This window comes from Artemia sp. Qi Xiang Cuo, chromosome 4 (genome assembly GCF_049724085.1).
Source record: "Artemia sp. Qi Xiang Cuo chromosome 4, ASM4972408v1, whole genome shotgun sequence".
Lineage (NCBI taxonomy): Eukaryota > Metazoa > Arthropoda > Branchiopoda > Anostraca > Artemiidae > Artemia > Artemia sp. Qi Xiang Cuo.
The window spans coordinates 28,657,226-28,681,937 of NC_142797.1; the positions used below are offsets into that span (position 1 = coordinate 28,657,226).

Here is a 24,712-nt window from a genome sequence, read left to right on the forward strand (position 1 = left end):
TAACTGAAAGGAAGGAGCAACATTAAAACTTGAAACGAATAGAAATTATTACGTATATGAGGGGGTTTCTCCCTCCTCCAGTTCTGTTGAGCAATGCCGAAGCGTTGGATGGATATTTTTTAACAATACTGACAATTTTGAATTTGGTTATCAAACACCAAAATATTTAACGCCTTTAGACTCAGTTTTTATAAAAAGTAGAGCATTATCAAAGTAGTTTGTTCAAAGTAAACATTAAAACAAAAATTAAGTAAATCAAACAAAAATGTTTAATTCAATATTTTTAATTTAATTTTCAATAGAAAAAACTAATATATCTGACACCTAAATACTTTATTAAACAGTTCGTGGTAACGAACTGTAAGTAAGGAGCGACCCAGCTCAATAGTAACCGAAACTCTAAAAAACGGAATTTTGATACCAATAGATACATCAAAAGAATCAGATTTTTATGCTGATTTCAAATATATAAGTTTCATCAAGTTTAGTTCTACCCATCAAAAGCTACATGCCTGAGAAAATTTGGCTGATTTTTTTTTTTTAAGGAGGAATGAAAATCACACCATCAGATTCAGCGTATCAGAGAACCCTACTGTAGAGGTTTCAAGCTCCAACCTGTAAGAATGTGGAATTTTGTATTTTTTGCCAGAAGAAAGATCACGGATGCGTGTTTATTTGTTTTTTTTTCCAGGTGTAATCGTATCGACCCAGCTGTCCTAGAATATCGTGGGACGGCTCATTGGAAAGGACATTAAAAGTTTAGTGAAATTTTAAGTGACCAGAAAAATGGAGGGCCCCTAGGCCCCCTCCCACGTTCATTTTTTCCAAAGTCACCTGATCAAAATTTTGAGATAGCCGATGTGTTCAGAATGGTCGAAAATATGATACCTATGTCTTTTAAGATGACTTAATCCCCCAAAGTCCCCGGGAGGAGGTCTGAAAGTTATTAACTTTACCCAATGTTAACATATAGTGTTAGTTATTGGGAAGTATACAGCCGTTTTCAGGGGGGACTTTTTCTGGTAATAGTGGGATGGGTCAAAGGTTATGTGGGAGGATTTTTACATGGAGGGAGTTTTCAAGTTGGAAGGTATATTGCTATGAATGGGGCGCCGGATTGCCTAGCATTATTTAAAAAAATATCAGAAATAAAAAAAAACAAGTTTTTCATCAGAAAGTAAGGAGCAACATCAACACTTAAAACGAACAGAAAATATTACGTATGTGATTGGGTTTGCCCCCTAGTCAATATCTCACTCTTTAAGTTAAAGATTTGATAGTACTTTCATAAGAGCTATTTATTCTAATTAACGGCCTTTGTGATTAAGGGGTCATTTTTAAAGAGTTGGAACAAAATTTGAACTTTAGCGTAAAGAGCGAGGTATTAACTAGGGGGCCAACCCCATAATATACGTATTAAAAATATATGAATAGAGAAGTTCGTTACGTAAGTTAATTCGTAACTTAAGTATATTTATTACTAACTAAAACGTTCGTAAATAAAATGAAACAATGCTCGAGAAAGCCATTTAACAAAATAAAAGTAAAACTAATATGCTAATTTGGTGTTGATTATTCATGTACGGTGAGCCAAAATCAAAACCTGCATTGATTCAAAAACGTTCAAAAATTAAATAAAAAACAGGTTTTTTAACTGAAAGTAAGGAGCGACGTTAAAACTTAAAACGAACAGAAATTATTCCGTATATGAAAGGGGCTGTCCCCTCCTCAACGCCTCGCTCTTTACGCTAGTGTTTTTTATTGTTTAAAAAAATAGAGTTGTGGGAAATTCAAACTTTAGCGTAAAGAGTGAGGCGTTGAGGAGGGGAAAGCCTCTTTTATATACGGAATAATTTCTGTTCGTTTTAAGTTTTAACGTCGCTCCTTACTTTCAGCTAAAAAAACTTCTTTTTTTATTTAATAACTGTAAAAAATTAAATCTTTTTCAAAGTGACAACTAGATAAATACAATCACTCCTGAAAAAAAAGATAGTAAAACAGGAAAAACGAACCCGTTCATGGGGAAAATACAGTAATTCCCAGCATTCCGTTCAGGGGAAACTTTTCTGATTATACTGGCTTCATTTATCATGGGTACTCTTCCAATGCTAGCAAACGTTGACGGCATAAATTTACCGAAGTTACCCCTTATTAAGTTGTTTTCCTTGTGTTTTCTACAATTATACGAACTTTCTTGTGTACTAATGACTTCAATAACTGCTAATAAATAAATTGTATATTTAGGATCACTACAATAAGCTCATTCTTTGATTGAGTATACATCCTTAGGCTCTTATACTTTCGTTATTGACAAGGATCATTATTTACTTACCATTCATTACTATGAAGAACCAAATCACATAGTAAAATGTTTGTGGAAAACTGGAAAGGGGCCACTCAGTTACAAATTAGAACATAAATTTTCCTTATTAAGGGTCAAAATCTATTGGCAGGCAGTCAACAATGGGGCAGCACACATTAATTCCATGGTTTTCCCCTATTCTTCTCTCTTTCCTTTGGTTTCCTTATAATTACTGTATTGTCCCAAATTTTCAGGGGGGCAATGGCCCCCTTTTCCCCTTGCCGGTGCCAATGTCACAAGGAGCTCGCGAAAACAAATTCAGTTCTTTAAAAATTATAAATTAACGTGTCTATGGCCAGCTGTTGTCTCTCCAAGAGCTTTACTTGACCTCTCTAGTTTGACGCGTTTTTAGAGAGAAACCATCAACCTGAATTTATTATGTTAAATCTGTCTTTTTCAATGTCCCTGCTACAAATCCTCCTGGTTTATATATGCGGGAGTCTTGAACAACAGGCATTTCTAGCTAAAACCTAAAGAATAAACCACTAACAAATTGGCTGTTTACGACCATATGTGCAATACCTGACAATAGGTGACAGTTATCAAGTTTTAAGCTATTTTATATTTTCTTTCTTTTTAAGATTGGGATGAGCATGACTTTGGAGAGATACATCATTTCTGATGGAAAAATTAACAAAGAAGAAGTGGGGGAATGGTCAAACAATGAATGGGTGGCAGAAGATGGAAAAAACTTAACGATTTATGGAGCAGCTCTAATTTATCGTGTGGTAGTTGTTGAGGTAAGCCAGATATTTTTTCTTTCTTTAGCCTGTTAGCACAAAGCTGTTAAGATTAATAGTCTATAGTTTCTAGATTTAAGTCCTTACCAAACTTTAGTTGAATCCGAACAATTCGGTATGGAGGGTAGGTGGGGCTCAGAAGTGGTAGTTGCCTCAGACATCCATCCAATCTCTCCCCTGGGCCCAAATGTGTCTGTCCCACATGTTTCAAGCAGATTAGAGGCCAGAAAAGAAAAAATTACGTCAGTCTCATCTCCCGTAGGCTTAGGGTCTGTAAGATTTCAGGCTGGTAGTGAAGAATAAGACTTTTTCGAAGGACCACATATTTCCTTTTCTACCTGAGATTATGTAGGCGAGATCATTACACTTTTTATTCAAGACAGATCCAAGCTGCCTAATTTTTTACTTAAAAGTTGGAAGAGAAAGCGGGGGCTAAATTGGCTTCTGTCCAACTTTGATTCCAAAATTATATCAAGGTTGCAGCGGTAGCTGCAACCTAGTAAACACCAAACCACAGCCCATAGTAACCAAAAGTTAAAAAACAAAAACTGCTTAGCGAAAATAATTGTCGTCTGACACTGACTCAGAAATGATAACTATTATTTCGCTTTGTCTTAAAAGTAAAAGTTTATTGCAAAAAGAAATTTAAGGTGATTTCAAAAAAGCCTGAAACCTCTAGAAAATGGCGTCAGATTAAAATGAAAAGTATACTATTGGAATCAGCAAGGTGGAAAACTATAGTCAGAGAAATTACAGTCCACCTCCTTGAACAACAAAGAAAATCGTTTTTTTGCATCGGTAAGTCGTATCCCAATACTACTTTTTTTTTTTTATTCTTTAGCTCTTTTTCCTCGCTAGGACTCAAAAGGTCCATTCCTTTCCAATGGAACAGCACTCCAAGCAAGAGGACTAACAAACCATTCCCAATATTCTGTCCTACTGAATACTTTTAAGAAATAACACATTCCTGTGACGTCGCAAGACACACCTCTGGCAATTCCATGACACATATGGCAGGATTCCGAACATATCCCTTGTTTTTCTGTGCACTTACGTCAATTGGCATCAAGACGGGGAATATTTGTTTTCAGAGACAATAACGCAAATTTTTTTTTCCAGCAATAAAGACGGAAGAGGTGCTTAAATTATGGAAACTTCTTCATCGTACTAAATAATAAATCTTAAAAACAAAGACTTTATAAATAAAATTGTTGTTATTTTAAACAAATTTACAAACAATTTTCAAAACACAGAAAAAAACAGTTAAAAAACACGACAAACAAAAAATAAAACGTGAAAAAAAGCTTATCGTAATATATGCAAAAAGAACCGTGTACTACAGAAAGGTGGTGCTGTCCTAGCATGCAATACCAGGGGATATGGCTGATATTAGATACAAATTTAAGTCTTATTAAGATCCTTTTAATGAAAATGCATGGTATCCTTGAGCTTAACTTATGAATATTTCACAATATCCTAACAATACACCTGACTCCCCCTAGCAATAATTTCCAGAAGAAAAGGTTGATATTGGATGCAAATTTAATCCTTATTAAGAACTTTTGAACGAAAATGCATCGTTTTTGAGACTGAAATGTTAGATTTCAATCCTCCTTCCACCAAAGAAATTCTCTAAGCACCTCCCGCCATATCTTTAAGCAATAGAGTGTGCTAGTCCAAGGCAATTAATGCAGCCCTGGAAAACTGTGGATGGCATACGCTACCCTCTGGCACTCTCATTATTGCAAAGGCTTTTACAGATATTTTCATAATAAAAATATGCCTTTACATCTATTGATTTATGTTTTAGCGAAACACCCTTAACATGATGCCCCAATGCCAATTCACGCCACACTGTCTAACAGTTACTGCTCTGCAGTAGCTTCTGACAGCCCTTCGTCATTCCTAAGACATTTTTCAGACATTTCATGTTAAAAAGTATTCTTCAATTGGATGAATCAAAATTTTCCAACCCACCCCAACGTGATACACCATGTAAATTCACACAACCATGGTATTAGAAACCACCCCATCCGTCATCTACGTGGCACCACCCCTCATCATCCCTCAGGATATTTTCAACCCTTTCACTCCGAAAATAAGCTGATGAAGCTAAGTTAAACACTGTTTATTTTAACAGCGAGAAGTCGTCAATTCATTGCTAGAATATGATACTCCAAACGATTCACACCACAACGCCACACTGTTACTGCTCCGTGGCATCCTTCTTACACCCCTTCATCATTCCTAAGGCATTTTTTTAGATATATCTCGTTAAAAAATTATGCTTCAGACGGGCGATTCAAGTTTTGCCGAACCTAGACTTTCATAATAACCAGCAAAACACTCCATACTATCGTGACATTATATGCCTTCCCCCGACAATCCACGTGGAATTGAACAGTGAAACTCCCTATTTTACGAAAAGAATGTTATACTCCAAGCAATTCATGCAGAACTATCAAAGTATTACTGCTCTGTGGCACCTCTGACATCCCCCCCTCATCATTCCCAAGAGATTTTGTAGACATTTCTTGTTAAAAATTATACTTCAATCCATTGTTTCAAGCTTTTTGCAGGCCAAACTATTCATGATAACTCCAAAAATATATCACACCACCGTGGCTTTACACCCCTCCCCCTTCGCAATCCAAATGGCACGATGTTTGTTTTCCTAGGTAAATGGTCCCGATATGCAAATTACGCCACAGTACCACTCTATTGCTGCTCGGTGGGACATTGCAACACCTGTCATCAACATTTTAAGCGTTTTCTAATGTTTGAACACCCTTAATGGATATACTTTTTTGTGCTGCTATTCACCAGAGACTCCCGGAAGTATACCAAACCATTACTACTCTATGAGGCCCCTCTGACATCACATCATAATTCCTAAGACATTCTTCAAACATTGCTATTGTTAAAAATTATTCTTTCATGTTTCCTAAGAAATATAAGCTATCAAAATAAAATCGTTCGTCTGAATGTTTTTTATTCTATCGTCAAATCAATATCTATAATGGTCTTTAAATATATAATATCAGGCTCGATTATTTGAACATCGTCATCCTCGAGTACTCCAATATTTCTCAAAGGGGGGAGATCATCAAGTAAACGCTCGTCATTCTCGATGCACTCCCTCCCTGAAGGCTCCATCATCACCAAATCCACCAAGGTATATGACAACCCATCCTCGGTATGATATACCTCACACACTTCATCAGTCTCCTCAGCTGGACTTATACAAAGGAAGACACCTCAGAATATTTGAGACTCCATGCATCTGATGTATTCTATCCACCATTACATAGTTGGGAGTCTGCTATAAAAGAAAACATTATATACATATTTAAGAGCAAATTAAGTTTTCGATTCAAGGGGCTGGGTAGACACGGATGATATAAAGAAATGGAAAACAAGCAATTAATGTGAAAAATATATAAAAAATAATAAAGACGTCATTAAACTATCGATTTTTATTATTTAATTTATTAGTTTCAAATCCATCCCATCACAAACAAGAATTATTATGTTTCTTACTTAATTCTTAGACAATGACGTAAAATTTTTTAAGCTAGAAACCTGAAAAATAGGAATCTATGATGTGTTGTTTTTGGAATTTCAAACTAAAAAGGGAATGAAAACTAGTTGAAAACAGGAGAACACAGAATTCCAACAGAAAACAGGAAAGGTAAAACAAAATAATAGACAAACACAAAATAGCAATTTATTTCGCTCCTAGTATTTCGAACAACTCTGAGTGATAGAACCGTGGATTGAAGCTATTCTTGGTAATACGGATCCGCGGAATCGGCCCATCTGTCACAGGATTACACAATTGCACACTACTTGCCACTGTACAAAATTTTCTTCATTTTCTTCAATTCATTGTACAAAACTCGGAATTAAAATTGACCTTTCTCACTCTTTTCTGAGAAAACTCAGAATGTGTGTGTGTGTGTGTGTGTGTGTGTGTGTGTGTGTGTGTGTGTGTGTGTGTGTGTGTGTGTGTGTGTGTGTGTGTGTGTGTGTGTGTGTGTGTGTGTGTGTGTGTGTGTGTGTGTGTGTGTGTGTGTGTGTGTGTGTGTGTGTGTGTGTGTGTGTGTGTGTGTGTGTGTGTGTGTGTGTGTGTGTGTGTGTGTGTGTGTGTGTGTGTGTGTGTGTGTGTGTGTGTGTGTGTGTGTGTGTGTGTGTGTGTGTGTGTGTGTGTGTGTGTGTGTGTGTGTGTGTGTGTGTGTGTGTGTGTGTGTGTGTGTGTGTGTGTGTGTGTGTGTGTGTGTGTGTGTGTGTGTGTGTGTGTGTGTGTGTGTGTGTGTGTGTGTGTGTGTGTGTGTGTGTGTGTGTGTGTGTGTGTGTGTGTGTGTGTGTGTGTGTGTGTGTGTGTGTGTGTGTGTGTGTGTGTGTGTGTGTGTGTGTGTGTGTGTGTGTGTGTGTGTGTGTGTGTGTGTGTGTGTGTGTGTGTGTGTGTGTGTGTGTGTGTGTGTGTGTGTGTGTGTGTGTGTGTGTGTGTGTGTGTGTGTGTGTGTGTGTGTGTGTGTGTGTGTGTGTGTGTGTGTGTGTGTGTGTGTGTGTGTGTGTGTGTGTGTGTGTGTGTGTGTGTGTGTGTGTGTGTGTGTGTGTGTGTGTGTGTGTGTGTGTGTGTGTGTGTGTGTGTGTGTGTGTGTGTGTGTGTGTGTGTGTGTGTGTGTGTGTGTGTGTGTGTGTGTGTGTGTGTGTGTGTGTGTGTGTGTGTGTGTGTGTGTGTGTGTGTGTGTGTGTGTGTGTGTGTGTGTGTGTGTGTGTGTGTGTGTGTGTGTGTGTGTGTGTGTGTGTGTGTGTGTGTGTGTGTGTGTGTGTGTGTGTGTGTGTGTGTGTGTGTGTGTGTGTGTGTGTGTGTGTGTGTGTGTGTGTGTGTGTGTGTGTGTGTGTGTGTGTGTGTGTGTGTGTGTGTGTGTGTGTGTGTGTGTGTGTGTGTGTGTGTGTGTGTGTGTGTGTGTGTGTGTGTGTGTGTGTGTGTGTGTGTGTGTGTGTGTGTGTGTGTGTGTGTGTGTGTGTGTGTGTGTGTGTGTGTGTGTGTGTGTGTGTGTGTGTGTGTGTGTGTGTGTGTGTGTGTGTGTGTGTGTGTGTGTGTGTGTGTGTGTGTGTGTGTGTGTGTGTGTGTGTGTGTGTGTGTGTGTGTGTGTGTGTGTGTGTGTGTGTGTGTGTGTGTGTGTGTGTGTGTGTGTGTGTGTGTGTGTGTGTGTGTGTGTGTGTGTGTGTGTGTGTGTGTGTGTGTGTGTGTGTGTGTGTGTGTGTGTGTGTGTGTGTGTGTGTGTGTGTGTGTGTGTGTGTGTGTGTGTGTGTGTGTGTGTGTGTGTGTGTGTGTGTGTGTGTGTGTGTGTGTGTGTGTGTGTGTGTGTGTGTGTGTGTGTGTGTGTGTGTGTGTGTGTGTGTGTGTGTGTGTGTGTGTGTGTGTGTGTGTGTGTGTGTGTGTGTGTGTGTGTGTGTGTGTGTGTGTGTGTGTGTGTGTGTGTGTGTGTGTGTGTGTGTGTGTGTGTGTGTGTGTGTGTGTGTGTGTGTGTGTGTGTGTGTGTGTGTGTGTGTGTGTGTGTGTGTGTGTGTGTGTGTGTGTGTGTGTGTGTGTGTGTGTGTGTGTGTGTGTGTGTGTGTGTGTGTGTGTGTGTGTGTGTGTGTGTGTGTGTGTGTGTGTGTGTGTGTGTGTGTGTGTGTGTGTGTGTGTGTGTGTGTGTGTGTGTGTGTGTGTGTGTGTGTGTGTGTGTGTGTGTGTGTGTGTGTGTGTGTGTGTGTGTGTGTGTGTGTGTGTGTGTGTGTGTGTGTGTGTGTGTGTGTGTGTGTGTGTGTGTGTGTGTGTGTGTGTGTGTGTGTGTGTGTGTGTGTGTGTGTGTGTGTGTGTGTGTGTGTGTGTGTGTGTGTGTGTGTGTGTGTGTGTGTGTGTGTGTGTGTGTGTGTGTGTGTGTGTGTGTGTGTGTGTGTGTGTGTGTGTGTGTGTGTGTGTGTGTGTGTGTGTGTGTGTGTGTGTGTGTGTGTGTGTGTGTGTGTGTGTGTGTGTGTGTGTGTGTGTGTGTGTGTGTGTGTGTGTGTGTGTGTGTGTGTGTGTGTGTGTGTGTGTGTGTGTGTGTGTGTGTGTGTGTGTGTGTGTGTGTGTGTGTGTGTGTGTGTGTGTGTGTGTGTGTGTGTGTGTGTGTGTGTGTGTGTGTGTGTGTGTGTGTGTGTGTGTGTGTGTGTGTGTGTGTGTGTGTGTGTGTGTGTGTGTGTGTGTGTGTGTGTGTGTGTGTGTGTGTGTGTGTGTGTGTGTGTGTGTGTGTGTGTGTGTGCGTGTGGATTGAGATTCATCTGAGCTACTGATGGTGACTAGGGGAGTGTCAAATTGACCTTTTATTTGCTGGAATTTTTTACAATAGCAGGTAGTGGGCAATCGTGTAATCTTTTGACAACTGGGGCCGAGCCCTCAGATCTGTATTACCAAGCACAGTTTCAATCTACTGTTCTATCACTGAGTGCTGTCCAAAATACTGGGAGCAAAATAATTAGTATTTTCTGTTTGGCTATTTGGTTTTAGCTTTCCCGTTTTCTGTTTTCTATAAATTCAGCCGAGAAAATGGATGAAGTGTGTGAAGTATATTATACCAAGGACGAGTTGTCATATACCTCTGTGGTTTTGGCGAGGATGGAGCGTTCAGGGAGGGAGTACATCGAGGATTACGAACGTTTACTTCACGATCTCCCCCCTCTGAGAAATAATGGAGTACTCGAGGATGACAATGTTCAAACAATAGAGCCTGATATTATATATTTAAAAATCATTACAAATATTGATTTGACGATACAATGAAAAATATTTAGACAAACCATTTTATTTTAATAGCTTAGATTTCCTAGGAAATATGAAAGCATAATTTTTAACGAAAGAAAAGTCTGTAGAATTTCTTATTAATGATGATCTGATGTCAGAGGGGTGCAAGAGAGTAGTAATAGTAGGCTAGTGTGGCGCGAATTGGTTGGAGTATCACTCTCTAGGAGAGAAATGCCGACTTTTCCCTGGTCAAAAAATATATTGTTTAATTTAGGTTCCGTAGCTTAATATCGTAGCGAAAAGGTTGGAGATGTGTAAGGGGGATGATGAGGGCTGGTGATGTGTGGATGATTGAGGGGGAGGTGTGTAAAGTAACGGCGGTGTGGGAGTGCTTTGATGGTTATCATGAATGGCTTGGGTTGAATTAAGCTTGAATCAACGGACTGAATATATAATTTTTAACGAGAAATGTCTGAAAAATATTTTATGAATGAAGATATGATGTCAAAGGGGTCTCGAAGAGTAGTAATGGTGTGATACAGTGCCGGGAAAGGTTGGTGAACAACAACAACAAAAAACATATTCATTAAAGGTGTTTAAACATTATAAGATGCTTAGAATGTTAATGACAGGTGTCGCAAGGTCCCACCGAACAGTAATAGCGTGGTACTGTGGAGGAATTTGCATAGACGGACCTTTTTTCTATCACATGGCACTACTTGGTGACATGTGGATGACGGAGGGGGATTAGTGCAATGCCATGGTGATATGATGTGTTTTTGAGGTCATCTTGAATGGTTTGGCTTGCAAAAAACTCGAATCAATGGGATGAAGAATAATTTTTAACAATAAATGCCAGAAAAATGTCTTGGGAATGATGAAGGGGGGTGTCAGAGGGTGCCGCAGAGCAGTAGTACTTTGATAGTGTGGCGTGAATTGCTTGGTTTATCACATTCTGGTATTGAAATGGTAAGTTCCACTGTTCAATGCCACGTGAATGGTAGGGGGCAGAAATATAATGTCACGATGGCGTGGAGTATTATGGTGGTTATTATGAAAGTCCAGGTTCACGAAAAACTTGAATCACCCGATTGAAGTATAATTTTTAACAAGAAATATCTGAAAAAATGCCTTAGGAATGATGAAGGGGGGGGGGTCAGAGGGGTGCCGCAGAGCAGTAAAAGTGTGGCATTTTGGCGTGATTCGCTTAGAGTATCATACTCTAGCAATAAAATGACGGCTTCTCGCTGTTAAAAAAAGTGTTTTAGTTTAGATTCATGAGCTTATTTTTGGGGTGAAATAGTTGACAATGTCCGGGGATTGTGATGAGGGGTGGTGCCAAATGAATGACTGATGGGGAAATGTGTAATGCCACAGTGGTGTGAATTGGCATGGTGTATCACATAGGGGTAGGTTGGGAAACTTTGAATACTCCAATTGAAGTATAATTTTTAACAACAAATATCCGAAAAATGTCTTAGGAATGATGAAGGGGTTGTCAGGGGGTGCCATAGACCAGTAATTGCTTGATAGTGTCGCGGGAATTAGCACAGAGGCATCATGTAGAGAGTTTATTGCTAAAACATAAATCCTAGGATATAGAAGCATATTTTTGTTATGAAAATATTTGTAAATGCCTTTGGAATAATGAGAGTGCCAGAGGGTACTGTATGCCATCCATAGTTTGCCAGGGTGGCATGCATGGCCCTTGAATAGCCCACTCTAGAGCTTAAAGATAAAATGGGAGGTGTTAAAAGAATTTTTTTGGGTGGAGGGGGACTGAAATCTAACATTCCAGTCTAAAAAACGATGCATTCTCGTTAAAAAGTTCTTAATAGGGCTTAAATTTGCATCTAATATCAGCCAAATTCCCTGGTATTGCATGCTAGGACCCCACCATCTTTCTACAATACAAGGTTCTTTTTGCATATATTACGATAAGCCTTTTTTCAACTTTTATTTTTTGTTTGTCAGGTTTTTAACTGTTTTTTTTTCTGTGTTTTTAATATTGTATCTAAATTTGTTTGAAATAATATAAATTTTATTTACAAAATCTATGTTTTCAAGATTAATTGCTTAGCACGATGAGGGAGTTTATATAATTTAAGCACCTCTTCCGTGTTTATTGCTAGAAATAAATTTAACGCAAATGTCTCCTAAAACAAATATTCTCCGTCTTCGTGCCAATTGACACAGGTGCACGGAATAACAAGGGTTACGTTCGGAATCCTGCCAGGTGTGTCATGGAATAGCCAGATATGTGTCTTGCGACGTCACAGGATTGTGTTATTTCTTGAAAGTATTGAGCAGGACAGAATATTGGGAATAGCTTGTTAGTCCTCTTGCTTGGAGAACTCTTCTATTGGAAGGAAATTAAACCTTACTAGTCCTAGCAAGGACAAGGAACTAAAAAATAAAAAAAGGAAATGCTTTGAACGTTTTGGGTGAGAAACATTCTAAAAATGGTATTAAGCAACAGTGATAAGTGCCATCATTACATAAAAGTGCGTGCTGACCTTACATAAAGTGTGTGCCGTCATTAAAGAAAAAGAAAGAAAAAAATGCTTCGAACGTTTCGTGCAAAAAAATATCAAGAAGTATTACGTGGCAGTGATGGTTGTGCAATCATTATCCGACATCACAAAAGATGTGTGTTGTCGTTAAGTTACAAGAGGGGGCTCCCCCATGGGTTCCTGACTCAAAGTTACATAAAATTGTTTCATCCATGTTAGACCTGACCCATTTTAATATCCTATTATTGCAACTTGTGTATTATCCCGACCACACTCCCATTACTCATATGCATACATCTAGAATTCCGGGAAGCCTGCCAGGGGTGGGAATCTTGCCAGCTGGAAACAGGGCTCCCGCTGGAATCTTGCCTGGGATGTCGTGATATCACAGGGCTGCTGTGACGTAACACGGCTGCGGTAGAAATCCCATGTTAATCTGCTATGGGTATTTTAGAGATCCTTGCTATGGGCGTTGCAGAAAGTAGTAATGGGATACTACTTCGGTAGCTCTGATCTGTCTCCCTTTTTCTTTTTTTCTAGCAGGGCTAGAGAATAGCCAGAGCATCATAGAGATGTCAATAGCTCATTCGAATGGGAATTAAATTTGTAAGTGCCCTTTTTAAGTGACCAAAAAGATTGAAGGGCAACTAACCCCCTCCCTCCTTACAGGACCCTTTCCCCCAGAGTCATCCAATCAAAATTTCAAGATAACCATTTTGTTCAACATAGTTCAAAGGTCCAATACCTATGGTTTTAGTGATGACATGACCCTCCATAGTCTTTGGGGAAAGGGCTTTACGCTGTATTGGTATCGGATGTATCGATATCACGCGTATCGGTATGACATGATTGTTATTGGGCGTTTTGTATCGCCTGCATCTTAGACAAATTTTTAGTAGCTCATATAAAAGATATTGCTCATATATACGTCCTTCCTTTTTATAAATTTCATCATCAGGAAGTTCCAAATCGTGGATGCAAAATTTAAGATACACATTTTGAAAAAAAAACCGCTTAGTAAAAAAAATTACTATCTGACACTGACTCAGGAATGGTAACTATTATTTCGGCTTGTCTTAAAAGTAAAAGTTCATTGCGAAAAGAACTTTATGGTGATTGCGAAAAAAGTCTGAAACCCCTTGAAAAGGGCTTCAGATCAAAATGAAAAGTGTATCATTGGAAACATCTGGCTCAATCATGAATTATATGGGTTTATAGATTTGATAATATATTTCTCAAATTTAGGGAAAAGTCTTCTAAAGGGCTAATATCCTTTAAAATAATGGGAACTGCATTAAAAAAAAATTGAGCCAATGAAAGACCGAAAACCCTAAAATCAAGGTAAATAATTTTTGTCATATTTTAGACTTTTCCATCTACACAAATTTCTGTTAGAATTAGATTTTCATATTGAATCCAAATCTAATATCCATTTAAGTTTAAAGAACTACCCCCCTTTTTTTGCTGTTTTATTGCGAGTCGGAAAACATTTCAGGCATGGAGGGTTCAAACCCGGTAAACTCTCCTCCTGATACGGCCTTAGGTTTCGGACTCTGTTCAAGAAATTCCTGCAAATGTGTTTTTGAAATAACATTTTAATACCAAAACTAATACAAATATTAGTATCAATCCTGTATCAGCTGCGAATGATAATTATTTTTTTTCCCAAGACAGTTTTTTTTAGAAAAACATTTTTAAACTTTTGGTTACTCTGGGCTGTTTTGAGTCAATTAAGGGCTCAAAATAGAATTTGCTCCAAAAAAATAATTGGATTCGGAAAAAGCGTGAAAAGGCAACAAAAAGGTTGAGGAAACAACCGAAAGTGCACTTCGTGGGAATATGCTATCAAGTCAAATTTATAAAAAGCGATTAGGTATAAATATGGGCTTTTAAATGAGCCCCTAAACAGCTCTCTTTTGTTACAGCAGCCTTCTATTTTCTGCTAGTCAATAGGGGATTTATAAAGCCCTGTCTTCATCATGGATTTCTCAGGTGAAGTCGGCCGATTAAAAACAGCTTTTTGCTAATCGAAAAACAAACGTTCCTGAAAAACATCCATTGTTATGTGAAGTATGGCTAATGAACTTTATGTTATAGACTGAAAGTTTTTCCTAGCTGTCAAGGTTGTTTGCAGTATTTTCTAGAGGTGTCTTATCTCCCCTAGATCTGTGATAATTAGAATTTATTTTAAAAATAAGTTTTCAACTGAAGCTAAGAAGTGACACTAAAACTTAAAACGAACATATATTATTCTGTATAAATAAGAAAGGTCATGGCAGCGTTGTTTCTGCATTAAATTTTAATCAAAAACGAACAAAAATTAATTAAAAAAAAACAGTTTTCCCTAGGGGGTTAAAGAGCAAAGTTGAAACTTAAAACGGACAAAAATTATTACTTCACCGCCTATTGAATGTATATGTCAATATAACCAGGAAAAATGAATCAACTAATTATGTTTCCCTATGCTTTAAGGATTATGCAAAACCACCGCTTTACTGAAAACACAAAATAATATTGGAGTTTTGGTACAGTAAAAGCATACCAATTAAAGACACTTTTTAAAGAATAGAAATATTATCAATCCCTTTTAGAATCAATCAATTTTAGGATCAATCCCTTTTAAGATAAAGCAACAATTCATTTTAGGATTTTGCTTTATTTTTTACGTTTGATTTTGTATCACTTCTGCACAATGGCTCAATTTAATCACTGGCTCTCGTTTTGTTTCTGAAAAGGACATGTTATGATTAGTTTGTACACAATTTTAAAGTAAAGCCATCTTGATAGTATTAGGACTATAGACTAGCTTTAGAATTTGTATCATAGCTTGAAATTCACTGTTGTATAAAGAGAAATAATCGGATTTCCTGAGTTCATATTATATCTTATTTCATCTTCATTTCAAGTAATACTGAAGCATATTTCATACAATTTAAGACTATTACTCATTATTGATATTATAGCTGGTGAGACCAAAATGCTGGTTGATAGATAAATCCAATATTTCTGTTTGCTGTTCAATTACTTCGTGGTTATTAAAAAATATTTAGTTTTACGCTTATATTTTTGAGAAAATTTTAATTGTATACTGAAAGTTGCTGATGTCACAACTCGCGTAAGACTATGAAAAGCTTTACAGGATCGTTTAGTGTTGTCAGGCTACATACTCACTTTTGACTCTTAAATCAATAATCCTGTTTTTTATACTTGACTTTTGTGTTTTCAGTGAAGCGCTAGTTTTGTATTATCCTAAAAGCATAGGGAAACATAATTGGTTTATTTGTTTTTACTGGTTTTATTGATATATATATATATATACATATATATATATATATATATATATATATATATATATATATATATATATATATATATATATATATATATATATATATATATATATATATATATATATATATATATATATATATATATATATATATATATATATATATATATATATATATATATATATATATATATATATATATATACATATATATATTAAATGGGCTGTGAAGTAATAATTTTTGTCCGTGTTAAGTTTCAACTTCGCTCTTTACTTCTCTCGGGAAAAATTTGTTTTTTAAAGTTATTTGAAGTAGAAGAAAATTCCTTGCATGATTTTGCTTCAACAAAAGCATGACGTCACTACCATTCTGTTAAAAATTTCGCATCGCAAGGGGTTAGGAGAAAAGTATTGAATGGTCAGAAAACTCAGTCTGTGCCTTCGTCAATACATATTGATAATCACCATATGATATCACTTTAAAGAAGATGCAATGTGCCTACCTTTCTGCTAAATATTGGTGGGGAGAAGGGGCCTTGTTGGAGAGGTCATGAGCCAATATAATGCCTCAAATAATACAGATTATGAATTATTGCGCTTTTATATTGAAACAGGGTCTAATATACCTATGTTTCTGCTTTGAAGTTGGAGGTGGACGGAATTCAGGTAAAAATTTTTGTATGATTTTGGTAAAAAAAAAAAAGGTGTAATGTGCCCAAGTTCATACTAAAAAGCCGATAGTTAAACTAGGGAGTGTTATATGAGTGACATGGCTCCATTTTGGACCTATAACCATGTAAACTAAAAATCTTTTTATGATTCCAATTGAAACAAGATACAACATACATTGCTTTTGCTATAAATCGGTGCTGGGAGGGACGGTATGTCATCATGAGTTATTTTTCCGACTTTACTGCTACTATTACTAACAACTCACTGCAGCAGCAAGCCGGTTCAAAAAACAAAGCCGGTGCAATAGACAAAGCTTTCAAGAATAAATCTGGAGTAGAAGGAAGGTCTTGAAGGGTACAAAAGCCCATTTTACTTCTTCGATAACTTGCAATCAGTATGCTTCTACTTGGAACGAAATGTAACATGCCTGCCTTTCTAAAAGTAAAAGAAAAAATTGGGGAGGGTAGTGGGAAAGCTTAAATTAATTTGTAATTCTTAATAATACTAACTCATAGCTCTTATATGATTTCTGTTCAAAGAGGGCACAATATGCAGTTTTCCCTCTCTGAACCACTTTTTGTCTTAAGTTGATTTTTGCAGAGAATCAGGTCTTAGTACTTTTTTTAGAAACGTTATTGCGCAGTTGTTTTCTGATTTGTAGCACAACAATGAAGTATGTCAGCCCTTGAAATAATAAATTTAAAATGGTATATCACATCGAAGCATTTGTCATAAAAAGACTAATGGAAAAACATTTATCCTCTGTCCAAAAATTTATCGATGAACATTTAAAAGAAAAGTTTCACTCTTAGTTCAAAATTTAAATTTTCTGGCGCTAGACAGCTTTCTAATGAATAATAAAAGTACTAAGAAAGAAGCGAAGGAAAACCGTTCATTCCCATAGCAATAGTAGAAAGATCAAGGCTTAAGAGATAAATCTGGTACCGCTCCGTTATCTCAGTCCAAGACGCAGAATTAAACATTTCGTGGTAATGAACTTAAAGTAAGAAGTGACTCGAGTCAATAGTAACCAAAACTATAAATAACGGATATCATTTGATATTTTGATATCATAGGCAGTGCAATAGTGCTTTCTAAGTAAAGAACGATGTTGGCACAATGTTTTTTTTTTTTCGGGGTCTTAAACAAGCGCATTTCGTATCGAAGGAGTTGTCGTAGAAACTTCAAAAAGGGCTCATTCGATTGGGAATTGGTGTGGCCAGTGCCCTTTTTAATAGTCGAAAGTGATTAGAGGGCACCTAGCCCCCCCCCACGCCCATCATTCCCCCAAACACAGCCAATCAAAATTTTGAGATATCCATTTTTTTCAACGTAGTTGGTTTCCAGATAGAAAATATGATTTTGAGGAGGACACTCCCCCACAACCCTCAGGGCAAGGGTTTTCTTATATGCCCTGGGGGAATATAAGAACGATGCTGGCACAATATATTATTTATTTATTTTTTCCTTTAGAGCAGGGCACTTCCTATCGAAGAAGTTGTCGTAGAAACTTCGAAAGGGGCTCATTCAATTGGAAATTGGAATGGCTTGTACCTTTTTAATCGTCGAAAGTGATTGGAAGGCACACCCCTTGCACGACCACCATTTCCCAAAATACATCAAATTAAAACTTTGAGATAGCCATTTTGTTCAGCGTAGTTGATTTCCGGATAGAAATTATGTTTTTAAGAAGGACACTCCTCAACAGCTTTCAGGGCAAGGGTTGTAAGTTATGCCATTGGGGCATATAAGGTTCTTATAGAAGGTGTTGTCGTAGAAACTTTAAAAAGGGCTCATTTGATTGAAAATTCAAAGGGCTAGTGCCCTTTTTAATAGTCGAAAGTGATTGAAGGGTAACTAACCGCCCTCTCATGCCCACCTTTTCCCCAAACACATCCAATCAAAATTTTGAGACATCCATTTTATTCAACCTAGTTTTAAGTTCTGGAAATTATGTCACTTAGGATGACACCCTCCCCCAGCCCTCAGGGCAAGGGTTGTAAGTTATGCCTTGGGGGCATATAAGGTTTTTATAGAACGCGTTGTCGTAGAAACTTCAAAAAGGGCTCATTTGATTGGAAATTTAAATGGCTAGTGCCCTTTTTAATAATCGAAAGTGATTGGAAGGCATATAACACCTTTTCCACCATCACCATTTCTCCAAACACATCCAATCAAAATTTTGAGCTAGCTATTTTGTTACAGGAAGTTTAAAGTTCAGGAAATTATACCTTTGAGCAGGACACTCCCCCCACAGTCTTCAGGGCAAGGGTTATAGATTACACCCTGGGGGCATATAAGGTTTTCATTGAAATCTTTGTCGTAGAAACTTGAAAAAGAGCTCATTCGATTGGAAATTCAAAGGGCGTGTGCCCTTTTTATTAGTCGAAAGTTATTTGAGGGCAACTAGTTCCCCTCTCACGCCCAACTTTTTCCCTGACACATCCAATCAAAATTTTTTGATACCCATTTTATTCAACGTAGTTGAAAGTTTTGGAAATTAGTTCTTTAAGGATGACAACCCCTCCCCCTCCCCAAAGCCATCAGGGCAAGGGATGTAAGTTATGCCCTGGGGCCATATAAGGTTTTATTGAAAGCGTTGTCGTAGAAACTTCAAATGGGCTCATTCAGCTCGAAATTGAAAGGGCTAGTGTTTTTTTTAATAGTTGAAATTGATTGGAGAGCGACTAACGCCCTTCTAACGCCCCCCATTTTCCCAAACACATCCAATCAAAATTTTGAGATATCCATTTTTTCAACGTAGTTGAAAATTCTGGAAATTAGGTCTTTTAGGATGTTAACCCCCTCAGAGTGCAAGGATTGAAAGTTTTGCCCCGGGGGCAATTAAGATTTATATAGAAAGTTGTTGTAAAAATTTCAAAAAGGGCTTATTTGATTGGAAATTGAAATTGCCCTTTTTAATAGTCGAAAGTGAGTGGAGAGTAATCAGCCCCCCTCTCACACTCATCATTTCCCCAATAACATTCAATCAAAGTTTAGAGATAGCCATTTTTTTCAACTTAGTTGAAAGTTCTGGAACTTATGTATTTAAGAAAGACAAACCCTCCAGAGTCCCCAGGGCAAAGGTTGTAAGTTATGCCCTGGGGGCATATAAGGTTTGTATAGATAGATTTGTCGTAAAAATTTCAAAAGGGGCTCATTCAATTGAAAATTGAGAGGGCTAGTGCTCTTTTTAATAGTCGAAATTGGAGGGTAGCTAACCCCCTTCTCACGCCCACCATTCCCCCAAACACATCCAATCAAAATTTTCAGAGAGCCATTTTGTTCACCGCAGTAAAATGTTATGGAAATTAGGTCTTTGAGGATGAGAACCCCCTCCCCCAGCCCTTAGGGTAAAGGTTATAAGTTATGCCCCGTAGGTATATAAGGTTATTATTGAAAGCGTTGTCGTAGCAACTTCAAAATGGCTAATTTGATTGGAAATTGAAAGGGCTAGTGCATTTTTTTTTATTTTTGAAAGAGATTGAAGAGTGACTAACGCCCCTCTCACGCCCATCATTTCCCCAAACGCATCCAATCACAATTTTAAGATAGCTATTTTGTTTAACGTAGTTGAAAGTTCTGGAAATTAGTTCTTAGAGGATGACAGCCACTCTAACAGCCCTTAGGGTAAGGGTTGTAATCTATGCAATGGGGGCATATAAAGTGTTTATGGAAATCGTTGTTGTAGAAAATCAGAAAGGGCTCATTCGATTGGAAATCGAAAGTCCTAGCGCACTTTTTAATAGTCGAAAGTGATTGGAAGGCTTCACATTTTTATAGTAAACATCGATGTGTTTATAATGTATTATTTTGTGTTTTTGTTGTTGTTTAGACCAGGGCACTTCGTATCGAAGGAGTTGTGGTAAGAACTTCGAAAAGGGTTCATTCGTTTAAAAATAGAATGGGCTGATGCCCTTTTTAATAGTCAAAAGTGATTGGATGACAACTAATCCCCCTCCCACGCCCTCCCTCCCATTTGCTCATTATGTTCAAAAACTAAATGTTGCCTTAAGATTAAATCAAAATGCACTGTGTTAATCCTAATTCCCCATAAGGCATCTCAGCAGTATACCAAAAAGACTGAGGGCATCATGTTCAAACTTTCGGGGCTACTTCTGCTCTTAAAACTTAACCAAATCCAAATAGCGTAAGTGTATCCAAGCTATCAAAGAAAGTAAACAGATTTTTTTTCCGAATGGTATCAAGTTTTTCATTTCAGGATAACTAGAGGAGGTATGAAACTAAACCAAACACTACTATTTGTGTCGTGTATGTTGTTAAAAATTGCTGAAAATTTTTCTCCAGCATACAAATAGCAGGCCAAACTATAAAGTCTTAAAAAAACGAAAATATTTAAAGGATTATTTTCTTTTTCCCTGAAAGGACTATATCAATATAAAACGAACAGAAATTAATCAAAAAAAACTTCTTTCACAAAATAAGTTTTTTTAAGAAAAGTAAGGAACTCCATTAAACGAAAAATGAGCAAAAATAAAATCAAATAATCTACCAAGCGTGAAACTACCACAAATCAACATCGATAAATAAATGAAACCCAAAAAGAACATAAATTACAATAAATAACCGAGTTAAACTCAAAACAAGCAGAAATTAACATGAGTTGGGCTCAAAACTCCTATGCCTTTAAAAGGCCAGAACATAATTCGCGCTTTACTGAATAAAATACAAATGAATGGGCATGTCAGTTTAATATACATATACTGATATTTAATAATCAAAATGTTAATATTATTTGATTTATTAAAGTTATAAAACTAAAAACATTTATATTTTTTCAGTAAAGAGCAAATTATGTTCTGGCCTTGGGAAAGCATAGGAGTTTTGAGCCCTACTCATGTTAATTTCTGATCGTTTTGAGTTTGACTCAGTTATCTATTGTAATTTCTGTTCGTTTTTGGGTTTCATTTATTTATTGATGCTGATTTGTGGTAGTTTCGTGCTTGGTAGATTATTTGATTTTATTTTTGCTCATTTTTGTTTAATGGAGTTCTTTGCTTTTATTTGAAAAACTTATTTTGCGGAAAAAGTTTTTTAATTAATCAATAGATACATCAAAAGAATCACCTTATTATGCTGATTGCAACTATATAAGATTCATTCAGTTTAGTTCTACCCATCAGAAGTTACGAGCCTGAGAATACTTGTCCGAATTTTCAAAATGGGAGAAAATACCCCCCTAAAAGTCAAAGATTGACAAAAATCCCAGCATCAGATTCAGCGTACCTGAGAACCCTATTATAGAAGTTTCAAGCTTCTATTTACCCAAATTTGGAATTTTGTTATTTTTGTCAAAAGACAGATCACGGATGCATGTTTATTTATTTTTATTCCCATGATCGTACTGAAAAAAATCATCCTAAAAGATCGGAAGAGGGCGCATTCGAACGGAAATTAAAGTTCTAGTGTCCTTTTTAACTGATTAAATAAAAAAAACAAGTTTTTTTAACTGAAAGTAAGGAGCGATATTAAAACTTAAAACGAACAGAAATTATTCCGTATATGACAGGAGCTGTCCCCTCCTCAACGCCTCGCTCTTTACGCTAAAGTTTTTTATTGTTTTAAAAAAGAAAGTTGTGAGACAGAGTCAAACTTTAGCGTAAAGAGCGATGCGTTGAGGAGGGGACAGCCCCTTTCATATACGGAATAATTTCTGTTCGTTTTAAGTTTTAATCTCACTCCTTACTTTCAGTTAAAAAAACTTGGTTTTTTATTTAATTTCTGATAGTTTTTTAGTTAATGAAGCTTTTATTTTGGTTCACCGTCATTGAATAAGTAAAGAAAAATTGCATAAAAATTTTACTTTTCTTTTGCTAAATGAATGTCTTTACAAATTAACTTACGTAACTAACGTTTTATTTAATTTCTGATCGTTTTTTAGTTAATGCAGCTTTTATTTTGGCTAACCGTCATTGAATAAGTAAAGAAAATTTGCATAAAAATTTTACTTTTCTTTTGCTAAATGGATGTCTTTACAAATTAACTTACGTAACTAACTGCTATATTCGTATATTTTTCTTCTGGCAAAAAATACAAAGTTGCAGATTTTTGGAGATATGAGCTTGAAACCTATGTAATAGGGTTTTCTGATACGCTGAATCTGACGGTGTGATTTTCATTAAAATTCTTTCACTTGCAGGGGATGTTTCCCCCTCTTTAAAAAATAGGGTAAATTTTCTCAGGCTCGTAGCCGTTGATGAGTTATACTAAACTTAATAAAATTTATATATTTAGAATCAGCATTATAAACACATTCTTTTGATACATTTATTGACATAGAAATTCCGTTTTTAAAAGTTTCGATTACTATTGAGCCGTATCTCTTGTTTTATTGTTTTTTTTTATTACGTATATGAGGGGGTTCTCCCTTAGTCAATACGACGCTCTTTACGTTAAAAGTTAAATAAAAATTAATTCACAAACCCCAGAATCACAAAGACCGTTTAATTAGAATAGATAGCTCTTTTGAAAGCACTAAAAAAAACTGTAGCGCAAAGAGCGAGGTATTGACTTGGAGGAGAACCCCCTCACATACGTTATAGTTTCTGTTCGTTTTAAGTTCTAATGTTGTTTCTTACTTTCAGTTGAAAAAACTTGTTTTTTTTTATTTAATTTCTTATCGTTTTTTAAGTAATGCTTGGAAATCCCGCGCCCCCTTCATAGAAATGTCCCTTACCCCAAAGAAACATCCTCCACGGAAATATTCTCCAGAGTAACCCCCTCCTCTAGCCCCCCCCCCCTCCAGAAAAAAATCCTTCCTGAAAATGTCTGTATACTTCCCAATAACCAATAAATAATACTGGAAAGTCCAGCGCCCCCTTCATGGCATTTTCCCTTCCCCCATGAAAACTTCCTTCATGGACAGATCCTCCAACATACCCCCCGACCCACCCTTCCCCCCCACTACCAGAAAAAAACCCTCCCGAAATCTTCTGTATACTTCCCAATAACCAATACTATATGTTAACATTGGGTAAAGTTCATAACTTTTAGCCCTCCCCCTGGTGACTTCGGGGGATTAAGTCATCCTAAAAGACATATTTATCATATTTTCGACCATGCTGAACAAAATGGCTATCTCAAAATTTTGATCGGGTGACTTTGGGAAAAAAATAAGCGTGGGAGGGGGCCTAGTTGCCCTCCATTTTTTTGGTCACTTAAAAATGGCACTAGAACTTTTAATTTCCGTTCCAATGATCCCTCCCACGATATTCTTGGACCACTTGGTCGCTATGATCACCCCTGGGAAAAAAAACAAACAAAAAAACAAAAAAACAAACAACAAAATAAACCCGCATTCGTGATCTTTCTTCTGGCAAAAAATGCAAAATTCCACATTTTTGTAGATAGGAGCTTGAAACCTCTACAGTAGGGTTCTCTGATACGTTGAATATGATGGTGTGATTTTCATTAAGGTTCTATAACTTTTAAAGGGGTTTTCCCCCTTTTTTTGAAAATCAGCCAAATTTTCTCAGGCGCGTAACTTTTGATGGGTAGTACTAAACTTGCTGAAAATTATATATTTGAAATCAGCATTGAAATCTAATTGTCTTGATGTATCTATTGGTATCAAAAACCCGTTTTCTAGAGTTTCGGTTACCATTGAGCCGGGTCGCTCCTTACTTACAGTTCGTTACCACGAACTGTTTGACAAAAAGATTGGAGGGCAATAGGCCCCCCTCCCACGCCCATTTATTTCCCAGGTTTATCTGGTCAAGATTTTGAGATGGCCATTCTGTTCAGTATAGTTTAAAGATCAAATAAATATGTCTTTAGGGGTACAATGACCCCCCAGGGTCCGTGGAGAGAGGCCTGTAAGTTATGAAAATTGCTCATTGTTTACGTATAGTTGTTATTATTGGGAATTATACATATGTTTTTTTTGTTTTGTTTTTGTTTTTTAGAGAGAGGATTTTGTGCTTGGGGTAGATTTCCATTGTGACAATCTTCTGCGGAAAAGGAAATTTCCGTGGGAGGGGTGAATTTTCCAGAAAAAATATTATACTTGGTGATTTGACATAAATCCAATGCGAAATTCTTTTATTTATCTCACAATCTCTTTGCCAACTCAATTGTGGATGTGGTGATATTCCAAAGGAAATATCCGGGGCTGTTTTCCATGACTTTTGATTTCCAGAAAAATTTCTCCAGGGGGGTGGGTGGCATTTCTAGAGAGATCAAGAAACCGATTAGAGATTAAAGTCTTTTTCAAATTAAAGTATGATAAGGATGATTTTTCAGGCTGAATGGTCCGCAAGAAGTTTGACGGAGAAGGGGGATGTTCAGCGAGGATGGAACTATCTAGAGGGAACCTGACGGGGGAAGGTATACTTTACACTGGAT

The 24,712-nt window shown here is 37.0% G+C and overlaps 1 protein-coding gene across 1 annotated transcript in view; it reads left to right on the plus strand.

Moving 5' to 3' along the window:
- Window positions 1–24,712, plus strand: part of LOC148952962 (ionotropic receptor 25a-like) — a 663,783-nt gene that overhangs the window by 226,363 nt on the left and 412,708 nt on the right. Inside the window, exon 9 of the mRNA XM_089088207.1 lies at window positions 2,944–3,102. Within this exon, the coding sequence (XP_088944333.1) occupies window positions 2,944–3,102 (159 nt within the window). The remainder of the gene's footprint in view (window positions 1–2,943; window positions 3,103–24,712) is intronic.